The sequence below is a fragment of the Rhinoraja longicauda genome, chromosome 14, assembly GCF_053455715.1.
Source record: "Rhinoraja longicauda isolate Sanriku21f chromosome 14, sRhiLon1.1, whole genome shotgun sequence".
Lineage (NCBI taxonomy): Eukaryota > Metazoa > Chordata > Chondrichthyes > Rajiformes > Arhynchobatidae > Rhinoraja > Rhinoraja longicauda.
In genome coordinates, this window is record NC_135966.1 from 42,661,267 (window position 1) to 42,675,148 (window position 13,882).

Below are 13,882 nucleotides of genomic sequence, written 5' to 3' on the forward strand. Positions count from 1 at the left end.
TACCGCTAGTGGCATAGAAATGTTACTGTAAATGGGGGGGCTTGTGATTGGCTCAGAGAAGGAATGGTGGCGCGGGCCGCCTATAAGGTGAGATAGAATAATGTCAAGATGCCCTTGTATTGTCTTTGACTTGTATTAACCATTGAATACAATTAACATAAACAAAAAGAATGTTATGACTAATGAAATAATTGGTACCCATGTAGTTGATAGAATATTTTCGTAGAGTTGTATCTAACAAAAACAAAAGTTGTTTACTGCACAGTATAACTGTCGGCTAATTCTGCTGTGAAGTCAGAACTGGTGGGCAGTTTACTGCCACCATCTCTCCATGATATCATACAATAATAATCTGCGGTCTCCGCTTTTCATTTTCTATTAATTTCCCTCTAAATTCATTTTTTCCACACCCTAGCTAATGTAACATATTTGAAATGAACAGATTTATTGTTTCTCTGATTTTTGTGTATATTGTCATCAGTTTTTGCTGTTTTCCATGTTTCTGGCGATGCATTACTTGGCTTCCACAATATTGGGAAAACTGTACCTTGCAGCTCACTTCCTCCATCACAGGCACCGTTACAATCGGCCGCATGCACCTCTATCTTCTCTAACGGGAATGGCTGACCACAAATCGGACACTCGACAGCAGGTTTCTTAGATGGTATGATGGTGGCAAATTCAGCTTCATCTTCTATCAACAGCAGGTCCTCGGGCTCCTATGGTGCAGCAGGGAAAGAGGGGATCAGGGAGAAGAGGGATGATGAGAGAGAGAAGAGTGTACTGAGCCTACCAAATGTATTCATGAACCATGGGATATTTTCACATTGACATATGGCCGCACCTATCGAGATCATCCTAGAATGACGGTTTGCCTCGAACAGACCAGCACTGATATCCATAGTTTACTCACCTAACACCCTCCATTTTGGCCTTGTATTTCTGTTCCTTTTTTTGCGTGCATTAAGACTTCCACACATACTTGAATACCCAAGGTGCACAAGAAATGTTTGGGAAGGAACTGCAGAAGCTGGTTTAAACTGCAGATAGACAGAAAAAGCTGGAGTAACTCAGCTGTTCATTCAGCATCTTTGTAGAGAAGGAATGGTGATGTTTCAGGTCTCAACCATTCCTTTTCTCCGGAGATGATGTTTGATCCGCTGAGTTACTCCAGTTTTTTGTGTCTATCTTTAGGCACAAGAGATCGCAGGCACTAAAAAAACTTGAGCAAGAAACAAACCGTTAGAAGAACTCAGCAGGTCAGGCAGCATGTGGGGGGGGGGGGGGGATGTGGACAATGAGCAGTCTAAAGAAGAGTTGTGATTCATTGTGATTCGTAATGTAATCTGTACATTTCCCTCCATAGAAGTTGTCTAACCTGTTGAGTTCATCCAGCAGTTGGGTATTTGCTCATATTCCCAATTCTCACCTTTCCGTGCAAATAAATTGATTTGTTATTGGTTATGTGAAGATACAGTAAATTACCATTCATAACCCAAGCCCTCTTGCCCGTCTCACCGGAGTTGCGTCATTGTCAGATCCCGGAGGGTGTTCACTCTCCGGATGCATCTCTTCAGACAAGCTTTGTCGTGTGTCTGCAGAACAAACATTTTTGTTACATATCACAATGTTCATTATTTTTCTCCAGGGAAGACACTGAGTCGTACTATTCCAACGCAATAGAAACAATGCATGGATAAAGGGTCCTCGTTCGCCACAGGTGATGTCCTGAGGACTGCTAGCCAGTGTTGTTCATTTATTTAAGAAGGGAGATAAGAAACAATCCAGGATTGTTTCCAAGAATCCAATAATCCAAGAAACAATAGGTCATCGCACCAGTGGTCGGGAAACTATTGAAGAAAATTCTTAGGGACAGGATTTAATCTTATTTGGAAAAGAACAGGCCATTTGGGGATAGTCAGCATGGCTTTGGGCAGGCAGATCATGTCTTACACATTTGATTGAGTTCTTTCAGGAGGTGACAAGAATGCTTGATGAGGGCTGGCAGCAGATGGACTTTAGTATGGCATTTGAAAAGCTCCCTCATGGTAGGCTGATCCAGAAAATTAAGATGAATGGAATGCAATGTGATTTAATAGTTGTCACTCCAGACTGGTTTAACCATGTAAAACAGAGTAGTGGTGGAAGGGTGTTATTATTGCTGGTGGTCACTGACCAATGCAGGTCTGCAGAGATCTGTTCTGCATTCTTAGTTGTTTGTGATATATATAAATGACTATGAAACTGTAGGCAGGCATAAAATGCTGGAGTAACTCAGCGGGTCAGGCAGCATCTCTGGAGAGAAGGAATGGGTGATGTTTCGAGTCGAGACCTTCATTCAGACTGAAACTGTAGTTAATGATTTATAGACAACACAAAAAATGACAGTGTTACGGTCAGTAAAGAAGGCTGTCAAGGGATACAGCAAGATGTAGATCAAGTACACGCACGGACGGAAAAATAGCAGGTAGAGTTTAATCCATTATCAGATGTTGGGAGGTCAAATGTAATATGAAAGTACTCAGTTAATGGCAGGATCCTCAACAGCATTGATATATAGAGGTATTTGGGGATTCAAGTTTAGTTTAGTGATACAACGCGGAAACTGACCCTTCGGCCCACCGTTCATTACATTACATTACACCAGTACATTACACTACCCTACACACACTAGGGTTAATTTTTACATTTACACCAAGCCAATTAATCTACAAACCTGTACGTCTTTGGAGTGTGGGAGGAAACTGAAGATCTCGGAGGAAACCCACACGCTCACGGGGAGAACGTACAAACTCTGTACAGACAGCACCCGCAGTCAGGATCGAACCTGGGTTTCTGGCGCTGTAAGGCAGCAACTCTACTGCTGTGCCACCATCCTGCCCAGCAGAAGTTCATTGCTTCTTCAAAGCAGCAAACAAGTAGAAAAAGCATAAGGTACGCTTGCCTTCATTGGTTGGGACATCCAGTACAAGAGTTAGGAAATGATGTTGCAGTTTCATAGAATTTTAGTTAAGCCGCATTTCGATATTTCCTTTGCTATACTATGTTTCAAGCACGTATGTTCTGAGTGCAATAGGCATTTTGTGACCCAAACACAATGGATGACGGATGTACCATAACCCCCCGTTATAAGGGTACATGGGGCGAGGGGACGTGGTCTGGTATTGCCTATTGTCCGTTATAACCGAGTAAGTCATAGAGTGAGACAGCATGGAAACAGGCCCTTCAGTGCAACTTGCCCAAACCAGCCAACATGTCCCAACTACACTAGTCCCACCTGCCCGTGTTTGGTCCACGTCCCTCCAAACCTGTCCTATCCAAGTACCTGTCTAACTGTTTCTTAAATGTTGGGATAGTCCCTGCCTCAACTACCTCCTCTAGCAGCTTGTTCCATACACCCACCACTCTTTGTGTGAAAGGTTAGAGGCCAAAGCTGCATGCAACACTCTGCAGTCTCACCAAGCCCAGTCCAATTGTAGCTGAATATCCATGCTCCAACACTGGAAACCTCTTGTTATGAAGCCAGCACTCAACCTGTATGGTGAATTGCCTGTATGGTGAACCTGTATGGTGAAATAATGAGTGAGAGCAGATGGATAGGAAAGGCTTCAAAGGACATAGGCCAGAAGCAGGCAAATGGGTTGGAATGGCAACTTGGTCGGCAGAGGCAAGTTGGACCAAGGGCCTTCTTCCGTGCTGTATGATTCTAAAGGTCGGGAATTATTGACAAGTGATTTGTGCTGCTCTGTGTGAACAGCATGCACCCGTTCAATTTTCCACATTTTCAATCATAAGGTTTACACAGCCTTTACAATTTACAGTCGTAGCTTGCAAAGGTGGGTCTACGTTGGGAGCATAATGATCAGTGGACTTGGTGCTGATGATGTCATGATCTGCATTGTCTACAAACCCATGCTGCACGGTGGATGGGGTCTGCTAAGAGTTGATGCTTTATTTCAAGCTGTTTCTATCTAGGTTACTGAAAGCAGCCTTCTCACATAAGACCTAGTGTTAAAAAAAAGTAATCAGCCTACATGAACAACAGGACAGAGCCCACTAACCAAGCTTTGCTTACTTGTATCAATAAACAGCACATCATCCTCCAGGTGGCGATCAAGATTTGCAGAGGAACCAAACCGTCTGGTGTCCTCACACTCTTCTTTTTCACTGTGGCAAATGGAAGGAAGCATTCGCAAATTATGGAAAATACCTAGTCATACATTTCCATAAGCATGGAAACAGGCTCTTTGGCCCAACTTACCCTTGCCGACCAAGATGGCTCATCTGCACTGGTCCCACTTGCCCGCATTTGGCCCATATCCCTCTAAACCTTTCCTATCCATGTACCTGTCCAAATGTCTTTTAAATGTTGTTTATAGTCCTTGCATCAACTACCTCTTCTGGCAGTTTGTTCCGTATACCCACCACCTTCTGTGTGAAAAAGTTATCCATAAAGTTTGCAAATTTTTGCCCTCACCTTAAACCTATGTCGTCTGTCTTCCAGTCGGGTGGTTTTCCCTGCATCCCATGAGATCTAACCTTCCAGAGCAGCCTACCATGTGGAATCTTATCAAATGCCTTACTGAAATCCATATAGACAACTTCTACAGCTTTGCTGCCATCAACATTTTTGGTTACTCCAAAATACTCAATGAGAACACTATCTCTCATGTACGAAAAAGTGCACTGACTATTCCTAATCAACCCGTTTATCCAAATGCATATATATCTTATACCTCAGAATACTCTCCAGTAACTTGTCTGCAACAGATACTTGGCTCATTGGTCTATAGTTCCCAGGAATTTTCTTGCAGCCCTTCTTAAATAGAGGCACAACATTAGCCATCCATTTTATCAGGATGCATCACAGCTTGGTTTGGGAACAGCTCCATGCAAGACCACAAGAAATTACAGAGAAATGTGGGCACAGCCCAGACCATCAACAAACCAAGTTCCCTTCTATTGTTTCCATTTATACCTCAGGCTGCCTTGGTATAGAAGTGTGAAAACACACACCTCCAGATTCAGGAACATTTTCTTCCCAGGCAATCAGGCAGCTGAATCATCCTACAACAACCAAAGAGCTTTGCTGAACTACTATCTACCTCATTGGTGACTGCTTGGCCTATCCTTGATTGGACTTTGTTGGCTTTACCTTGCACTAAACGTTATTCCCTTATCACGTATCTATACACTGTAAATGGCTCGATTGTTATCATGTTTTGTCTTTCTGCTGACTGGTTAGCATGCAACAAAAGCTTTTAACTGTATCTCGGTACATGTGACAATAAACTAAACTAAACTGAACTGCTGACTCCTCACCTAATGATTTATATATCTCAGCCAGGGCATCTGCAATTTATTCTCTAGCTTCCCAGTGTTCATAAGACCATAAATCATAGGAGCAGAATTAACCCCATTCTCCTGGCTTCTCCCATAACCTTTGACAGCCTTCCTGATCAAGAACCTTTCAATCTGTGCCTTAAAAATACCCAATGTCTTGGCCTCCGCAGACGTCCATGGCAATTAATTCTACAGATTCACCACCCTCTGGCTAAAGAAATTCCTCCTGATCTCCATTTTGAAGGTATGTCCTTTTACTCTGAGGCCGTGCACTCTGAACCATTACTGGAAACATCCTTTCCACATCCACTCTATCTAGGCCTTCCATTATCAGGAGGCTATCAATGAGATTCCCCCCTCATCCTTCTAAACTCCAGCGTGTACACGCCCACAGCCTTCAAATGCTCCTCATATATTAACCCAAACATCCTCATGATCATTCTCATAAAACTCCTCTGGACCCTCTCCAACACTAGCACATCCTTCTTCAGATATGGGGCCAAAACTGCTCACAATATTCCAAATGGGGCCTCACCTAGGCCTGATAAAGCCTCAGCATTATATCCTTGCTTTTATATTCTAGTCCTCTCGAAAGGAATGCAAACATTGCATTTATCTTCCTTACTGCTGACTCAACCTGCAAATTATTCTTTTGAGAATCCTGCACCAACACTCCCACATCCCATTGCACCTACGATTTCTGAATATTCTCCCCATTCTGAAAGTAGTCTACACCCTTATTCCTTCTACCAAAGTGCATGACCATACATTTTGCTCTGCTGTATTCCATTTGCCACTTCTTTGCACACTCTCCTTACATGTCCAAGTCCTTCTGCAGTCTTCCTGCATCCTAAGCACTACCTGCCCCCCTACCTATCTTCATGTCATCTGCAAATATGGCCACATAGCCATCAATTCCCACAACCAGGTCATTAACATATAAAGTGACCCAACACCGACCTCTGTGGAACACCTCTAGTCACTGGCAGCCAAACAGAAAAGGCCCCCTTTATTCCCACTCTGCTTTCTGCCAGTCAGCCAATCTTCTATCCATGCTAGTATCTAGCCTCTAATACCAGGGTTCCTATCTAATACCAGGGTTCCTATCCTATCCTTCCCTTCCGAAACAGGATCCACATAACACGCACACACAAAATCCACAGTGCTTACTCCTCAGGGCAGCATAAGGTCCACCTTACATCCACCTCAAGGCACATGCCCACCTTGCCATGCCCATTTACAGAGAATGTTTATAGAAGACTTCCTTTACACTATCTCCTGGGATTGAGCTTGATCTGCTTCCACTCCAATTTTATGGGTTCTGAGCTGGGTTTTATGGGTTTGCAGATGATACAAAAGTGTGTGGTATTACAGTATATGATATAGTGAAGATGGTTGTCAAAAATTGCAGCAGGATCTTGATCGGTTGGTCGGGTGGGCTGAGGAATGGTTGATGGAATTTAATACAGAGAAATGTGAGGTGTTACGTTTTGGGAAGTCTAACATGGGCAGGACTTACACAGTGAATGGTAGGGCTCTGTAGAGTGTTGTAGAGCAGAGGGATCTAGGAGTGCAGATACATAGTTCCTTGAAGGTGGCGTCACAAGTAGATGGGGTGGTCAAAAAGAATTTTGGCACATCAGTCAGAATATTGAGTATAGAAGTTGGGAGGTGAAGTTGCAGTTATATAAGACATTGGTGAGGCCTCATTTAGAGTATTGTGTTCAGTTCAGGGAATATTGCAAAGTTTAATAAGCAATTACACAGGTACATGGATAGGACAGGCTTAGAGGGATATGGGCCAAACGCAGGCTGCTGGGACTAATGCAGATGGGACACGTTGGTCGGTGTGGGCAAGTTGGGCCGAGGATCCTGTTTCCATGCTCTATGGCTCTATGACTCTATGTCACCCTTGCCAGCACTATCCATCTCAAATAAACATTGAAAAGCCAATTCTCTACCAGTCTGCTAGCTCTCTCTAGATCCCATGCGATCTAATCTACCATTCAGAACCTTATTAAATACCTTGCAGAATTCCATTTAGATAACGCCTAGGGCTTTGCTCTCATCAACCTTTTTAGTTACTTCGCCAAAAAGATTCTGAGACACGTACAAAACCGTGCTGACTATTCCTAATCAGCCCTTGTCTATCCAAATGCAATTGAGGTAGCAGATCAGCCATGATTATGTTGAGTGTGGAACAGGCTAAAGGGCCCATAAGGCAAAACCCTATTCCTATTTTATATTGTAGACACAAAAGATTGGAGTAAATCAGCGAGTCAGACAGCATCTCTGGAGAAAAGAAATAGGTGACATTTCTGAAGGGTCTCGACCCGAAACATCACCTATTCCTTTTCTCCAGAGATGCTGTCTGACCCGCTGAGTTACTCCAGCTTTTTGTGTCTATCTTCGTTTTAAACCAGCATCTGCTGTTCATTCCTATATATTTTATGTTCTTCTATTTAGACAAAGCTCACAGCATTAAGTTCCTAGCTTTGTTACACACGAACCCGAAACACCCATACCTGTCCAAATGTCTCAAACGTTGTGACGATACCCATCTCAACTACCTCCTCTAGCAGTTTATTCCATATACCAACCACCCTTTGCTTAAAAAAGTTGCCTCTCAGGTTCCTACCAAATCTCCCCCCTCACCTTCAAGCTGTGTCCTCTGGTTCTTGATTCCCCTATTCTGGGTAAAAGACGGTGCAATTACCCTATCCATTCCTCTGATGATCTTATACACCTCGATAAGATCACTCCCCATCCTCCTGCGCACCAAGAAATAAGTTCTAGCCTGCGCAACCCCTTCCCAAAGCTCAGGCCTTCGAGTCCTGGCAACATCTTCATATATATGCTCTTTACCCGTTCCAGCTTAACAATTTCTTTCCTATAACGGTGACCAAAACTGAAGTCAATATTCCAAATGTGGCCTCACCAGTGTCATATACAACCGTAACATAACATCACAACTTCTATACTCAATACTCTAACTGATGAATGCAATGGAGTCAAAAGACTTCTTGACCAACCTATCAATCTGTGACACCACTTTCAAGGAACTATGCACCTGCACTCCTAAATCCCTCTGCTCAACACTCCCCAGTGCTCCACCATTCAGTTTAGATCCTGCCCTGGTTTGACTTCTCAAATGCAACACTCACACTTATCTGTATTAAAATCCATTAACCATCTTTCAGCCAAGCTACACAACGGATCAAGATCCTTCTGTAATTTTTAATAACCATTTTTGATAATCATCTTTGCCATCTATGATGCCATCTACATTCATGTCATCTGCAAACTAGCTAATTTGTACATTCTCATCTAAATCATTGATATAAACCACAAGCAGCAAAGGGCCCAGAACTGATCCCCGAAGCACACCATTAGTTACAGGCCTCCTGTCTGAAAAACAACCTTCCACTATCACCTCCTGCTTCCTTCAATGAAGCCAATTCTCAACCAGTCCGCGAGCTCTTCCTGGATCCCATGCGATCTACTCTACCATGCATAACCTCATCAAATGCCTTGCGGAATTCCATTTAGATATCGCCTACGGCTTTGCTCTCATCAACCTTTTTAGTTACTTCCTCAAAAAGATTCTGAGACACGATCTTGTATGTACAAAATCATGCTGACTATTCCTAATCAGCCCTTGTCTATCCAAATGCATATATATTGTATCCCTCAGAACACTCTCCAGTAACTTGCCTACCCACAGATGTTAGACTCACTGGTCTATAGTTCCCAGGCTTTTCTTCAACTCTTTTTAAATTAAGGCACAATATTAGCCACCCACCATTGTTCTGGCACCTCACCTGTATCTAACGATGATTCGTATATCTCAGCCTGCAATTTCTTCTCTAGTTTCCCACAGTGTCCTCAGATATATCTGATCTGGCCTGGGAGATTTATCCACCATCATATACCCTGAGACGTTCAGCACCTCCTCGATTGTAATACTGACTCTCCTCAAGACACTTGGCAGTTCCCCAATCTTCACATTTTTCTCTTTAGTAACCACAGAGAATTAAGGGCCTTGCCCATCTCCTTCAGCTCCACACATATATGGCTGCTTGGTGACATTTCGGGTCGTGACTCTTCTTCAGACTGTTGTGGGGGTAGGGAGGAAGAAAGTTGGAAGAGAGAAGGGGTAGAACAAAGCCAGGCAAGTGATAGGTGGAAACATGTAATGGGATCTTTTATGGATAGACAGATGGCTGGACAGAGGCCAGAGATGAACAGACAAAAGGTGAGATAAAGATAGAATAGTGTGAATTGTGAAGCCAGAGAAAGGAATGCAGATGGGAGGGGTGGGAAGAAATGGTAGTGAATCCAAGGGGAGGCACAGGGGGGAAGAGAAGTGGATTGGGGGGGGGGGGGGAAGAGAAGAGACAGTTTTGCCAAACACTTGTCCTCAGTCTGCCTAAGGCCTACTGGATCTCCTGGTTGCTAACCATTTTAACTCCCTTTCCCATTCCCATACTGACCTTTCAGTTCCCTGCCTCCTCCAATATAGAGTGAGGCCACATGCAAACTGGAGGAGCAGCAGTTCGTATTCCGCTTGGGTAGCCTATAACCCAATGGTATGAACATTGAATTCTCCAATTTTAGGTAATGACCAACCCCACCCCATCAATCTCCAGGTTTTGTCTTGCCCCTCGTCTCTTCCAGCTTTCCTCTTCTCCCTACAATCAGTCTGAAGAAGGGTACTGACCCGAAACGTCACCTATCCATCTTCCCCAGAAATGCTGCTTGACCCACTAAGTTACTCCAGCACTTTGGGTTTTTTTCTGTCCAACGTTTCCCTGTAGCTAATGCCCCGTAATCAAGTCTTCATCCTGGGAAACCTCCTCTCCTAACTCTGTGCCCTTACCTCCCCTTACTTCTGACCACTTAACGCCATTTCCTCAGCAAGCATACACACGCACACACATGCACAAACTCTTTCCTATGGAGCACATACATCTGTGACCACCAATTACTCAGCTTGCACATGCACACCCAACACTCCAACCACCTACCATGGAAATTTAATGACTCCCTGCATTCATACTACACAGCACCATCTTTATACGTACATTCCACACCACACCCTTCTTCCTCTGCAGATTTAGCTCACATCATCCTAACCCACCAAATACTGCAACTAACTCAGTATCATCTCTCTGCTCCGCACACTCAGGCACACACACAAAGTTCAATGCCATCTAATTGTGGCACACGGATAATCAACACTTTCCTTCACAGTCACAACTGGTATTCTGTGAAGAGCACAACAGAATGTGCATCGATAGGCTGCAGTCCTTGCAATCATAGTGCTCTGAATAGGTTCATATGGAATATTAGCAGTAGCAATTATTATCAGGGCAACAATGAGCCAATCCCCACAATCAACAAGTAGTTTTCTCCTTGTACCTGTTCTCTTCTCCGCCATCCTCCAGGATTTCTTCAGCACAAACATTTGATGACTGAAAACAAAAGAAGAGCAATGAAGAAAGATGTGCGTAGTGGTAAACCGTCTGACAGAATGACTGTCAAGGGGACTCTCTCTAAATACCTTGTGCTCCCACAACTGACCTCCATGCTTCCAGTAGGTAAAGACCTCATCTCCATTAATTACATGAAGCAAAATTTGTTAAGTATATCCAAGCAGGTTTCCTTAAACAGTATATGGGTAGTCCAACTAAAGGAGGGACCTTGTTTTGGGAAACGAGCCTGGCCAGGTGACTATAAGAAAATAACTGCAGATGCTGGTACATATCGAAGGTATTTATTCACAAAATGCTGGAGTAACTCAGCAGGTCAGGCAGCATCTCGGGAGAGAAGGAATGGGTGACGTTTCGGGTCGAGACCCTTCTTCAGACTGATGTCAGGGGGCGGGACAAAGGAAGGATATAGGTGGAGACAGGAAGATAGAGGGAGATCTGGGAAGGTGGAGGGGAAGAGAGGGACAGAGGAACTATCTAAAGTTGGAGAAGTCGATGTTCATACCACTGGGCTGCAAGTTGCCCAGGCGAAATATGAGGTGCTCTTCCTCCAACTTCCAGTGGGCCAGGTGACTGGTGTTACGGTGGAAGAGAATTTTGGAGTGAGTTTCACTGTACCTTAAATGGTACACATGACAATAAAAAACCTTTGAACCTTGATAGACAATAGACAATTACACTAATTGCGGCCTCACCTAGACGTCTTATACAATTGCAACATGCCCTCCCAAATTCTAAACTCAATACTCTGACAGATGAAGGCCAATGTGCCAAATGCCTTTCTGACCACCCTCTCTAATGCGACTCCACCTCAAGAACCATGCACCCGCACTCTTAGATCCCCCTGCTCAACACTACCCAGAGCCCTACCATTAGACTTCCCAAAATGCAACACCTCACATTTCTCTGTATTAAATTTCATCAATCATTCCTTAACCCACCTGGTTAATTGATCAAGATCCTGCTGCAATTTTTCACAAACATCTTCACTATCTGGAAAACCACCCACTTTTGTATCATTTGCAACTTGTTAATCTTGCTGTGTTGTTCTCAGCGGCACTCTCGGATTAATCTCGGAGGCACTCTACGAATTCCTTTTCTTGGGGTCCAGTACCAACCTGATTTTCCGGGTCTGCCCGCGTAATGAAATCCCCCGTGACCACCATAGCATTGGCTTTCTTACATGCCAATTGTATCTCCTGATGTAACTTGCACCCTATATCCTGGCAATTGTTTGGGCCCTGTAAATAACTCATATTAGGGTCTTTTTAACCTTACAATTTTTCAGTTCTATCCACAATGACTCTACATCTTTTGATCCTATATCACCTCTTGCTCAGGACTGAATTTCATTCCTTACCAATAGAGCTACCCCACCCCCTCAGCCCACCCGTCTGCCTTTCCGATAGGGCGTATAACTTTGAATTTAGATTAGCCCAAATAAGGTTATGTAAATATAAATAAATAAACCAAATTTGAAGTATTGCGTGCATTTCTGGTTGCCCGATGACTGGAATGACATGAAGGCTTTGGAGAGGGTGTAGAGGAGGTTTACCAGGATGCTTTCTGGATTAGAGGGTTTCAGCTACAAGGAGAGGTTGGGTAAAGTTGGATTATTTTCTCTGGAACATCGAGGTTGAGAGGAGACTTGATAGAAGTATATAAAATCATGCGAGCCAAAGATAAGATACTCAGCCAACACCTATTTTCCAGGGTAGAACACTGGAGAGCATAACTATAAGGTGAGAGGAGGAAATTTAATGGAGATGTGGGGGGGCAAGTTTTTTAACCTGAGACTGGTGGGGGGCATGGAACTCTTTGCCAGGGATGGTGATGGAGGTGTTTAAGAGGCTTCTGGATACACACATGGAAGTGCAAGGAATAGAGGCATATGGATCATGTATAGGCAGGCAAGATCAATTTAATTTGGCATAATGTTTGGCATACAAATTGTGGACTGAATGGCTGTGCTGCAGTGTTCAAACCCAATTTATCCTCCAACGGGACAAAACACTCCAGCTCCCCTGCTCGGTCCTCACAAGTTCATCAGTGATATGTGCAGAATTAGGCCATTTAGCCATCAAGTCTACTCCACCATTTAATCATGGCTGATCTATCTTTTCCTCTTAACCCCATTCCCCTGCCTTCTCCCCATTACCCCTGACACCCGTACTAATCAACAATCTATCTATCTCTGCCTTACAAATACCCATTGAGGGCCTCCAAGACCTTCTGTGGCAATGGATTGCACTGATTCACCACCCTCAGACTAAAGAAATTCCTCCTCATCTCCTTCCTGAAGGAACTTCCTTTTATTTTGAGGCTATGGCCGCTGGTTCTAGACTCTCCCACTAGTGGAAACATCCTCTCCACATCCACTCTATCCAGGCCTTTCACTATTTGGTAATTTTCAATAAGGTTCCCCCCTCATCCTTCTAAACTCCAGCGAGTACAGACCCAGTGCTGTCAACCCTCCTTCCTCAGCACCTGAGCACCCAGAGAGTAGGACCAGAGGTCAGAGCCTCAGAATAAAAGGACGTTCCTTTAGGAAGGAGATGAGAATGAATTTCTTTCGTCAGAGGGTGGTGAATCTATGGAATTCTTTGCCACAGAAGGCTGTGCAGCCCAAGTCAGTGGATTTTTTTAAGGCAGAGATAGATAGACTCTTGATTAGTATGGGTGTCAGGGGCTATGGGGAGCAGGCAGGAGAATGGGATTTTAGAATTTAGATTTAGAGATACAGCACGGAAACAGGCCCTTCGGCCCACCGAGTCCGCGCCGCCCAGCGATCCCCGCACATTCCCACTGGGGAGAATTTTTACATTTACCCAGTCAATTAACCTACAAACCTGTACGTCTTTGGAGTGTGGGAGGAAACCGAAGATCTCGGAGAAAACCCACGCAGGTCACGAGGAGAACGTACAAACTCCGTACAGACGGCGCCCGTAGTCAGGATCGAACCCGAGTCTCCGGCGCTGCATTCGCTGTAAGGCAGCAACTCTACCGCTGCACCACCGTGCGAACGGAAGAGATAGATCAGCCATGAT

At 44.1% G+C, this 13,882-nt stretch overlaps 1 protein-coding gene across 3 annotated transcripts in view; it reads right to left on the minus strand.

Annotated features, from left to right (window-relative positions):
* uimc1 (ubiquitin interaction motif containing 1) overlaps positions 1-13,882 on the minus strand; it is a 28,584-nt gene that overhangs the window by 14,138 nt on the left and 564 nt on the right. For all 3 annotated transcript variants that reach the window (XM_078411774.1, XM_078411773.1, XM_078411775.1), the window contains exons 2-5: positions 10,765-10,817; positions 4,076-4,167; positions 1,519-1,595; positions 548-719 (exon numbers count right to left, since the gene is read on the minus strand). In XM_078411774.1, the coding sequence (XP_078267900.1) occupies positions 548-719; positions 1,519-1,595; positions 4,076-4,167; positions 10,765-10,817 (394 nt within the window). The remainder of the gene's footprint in view (positions 1-547; positions 720-1,518; positions 1,596-4,075; positions 4,168-10,764; positions 10,818-13,882) is intronic.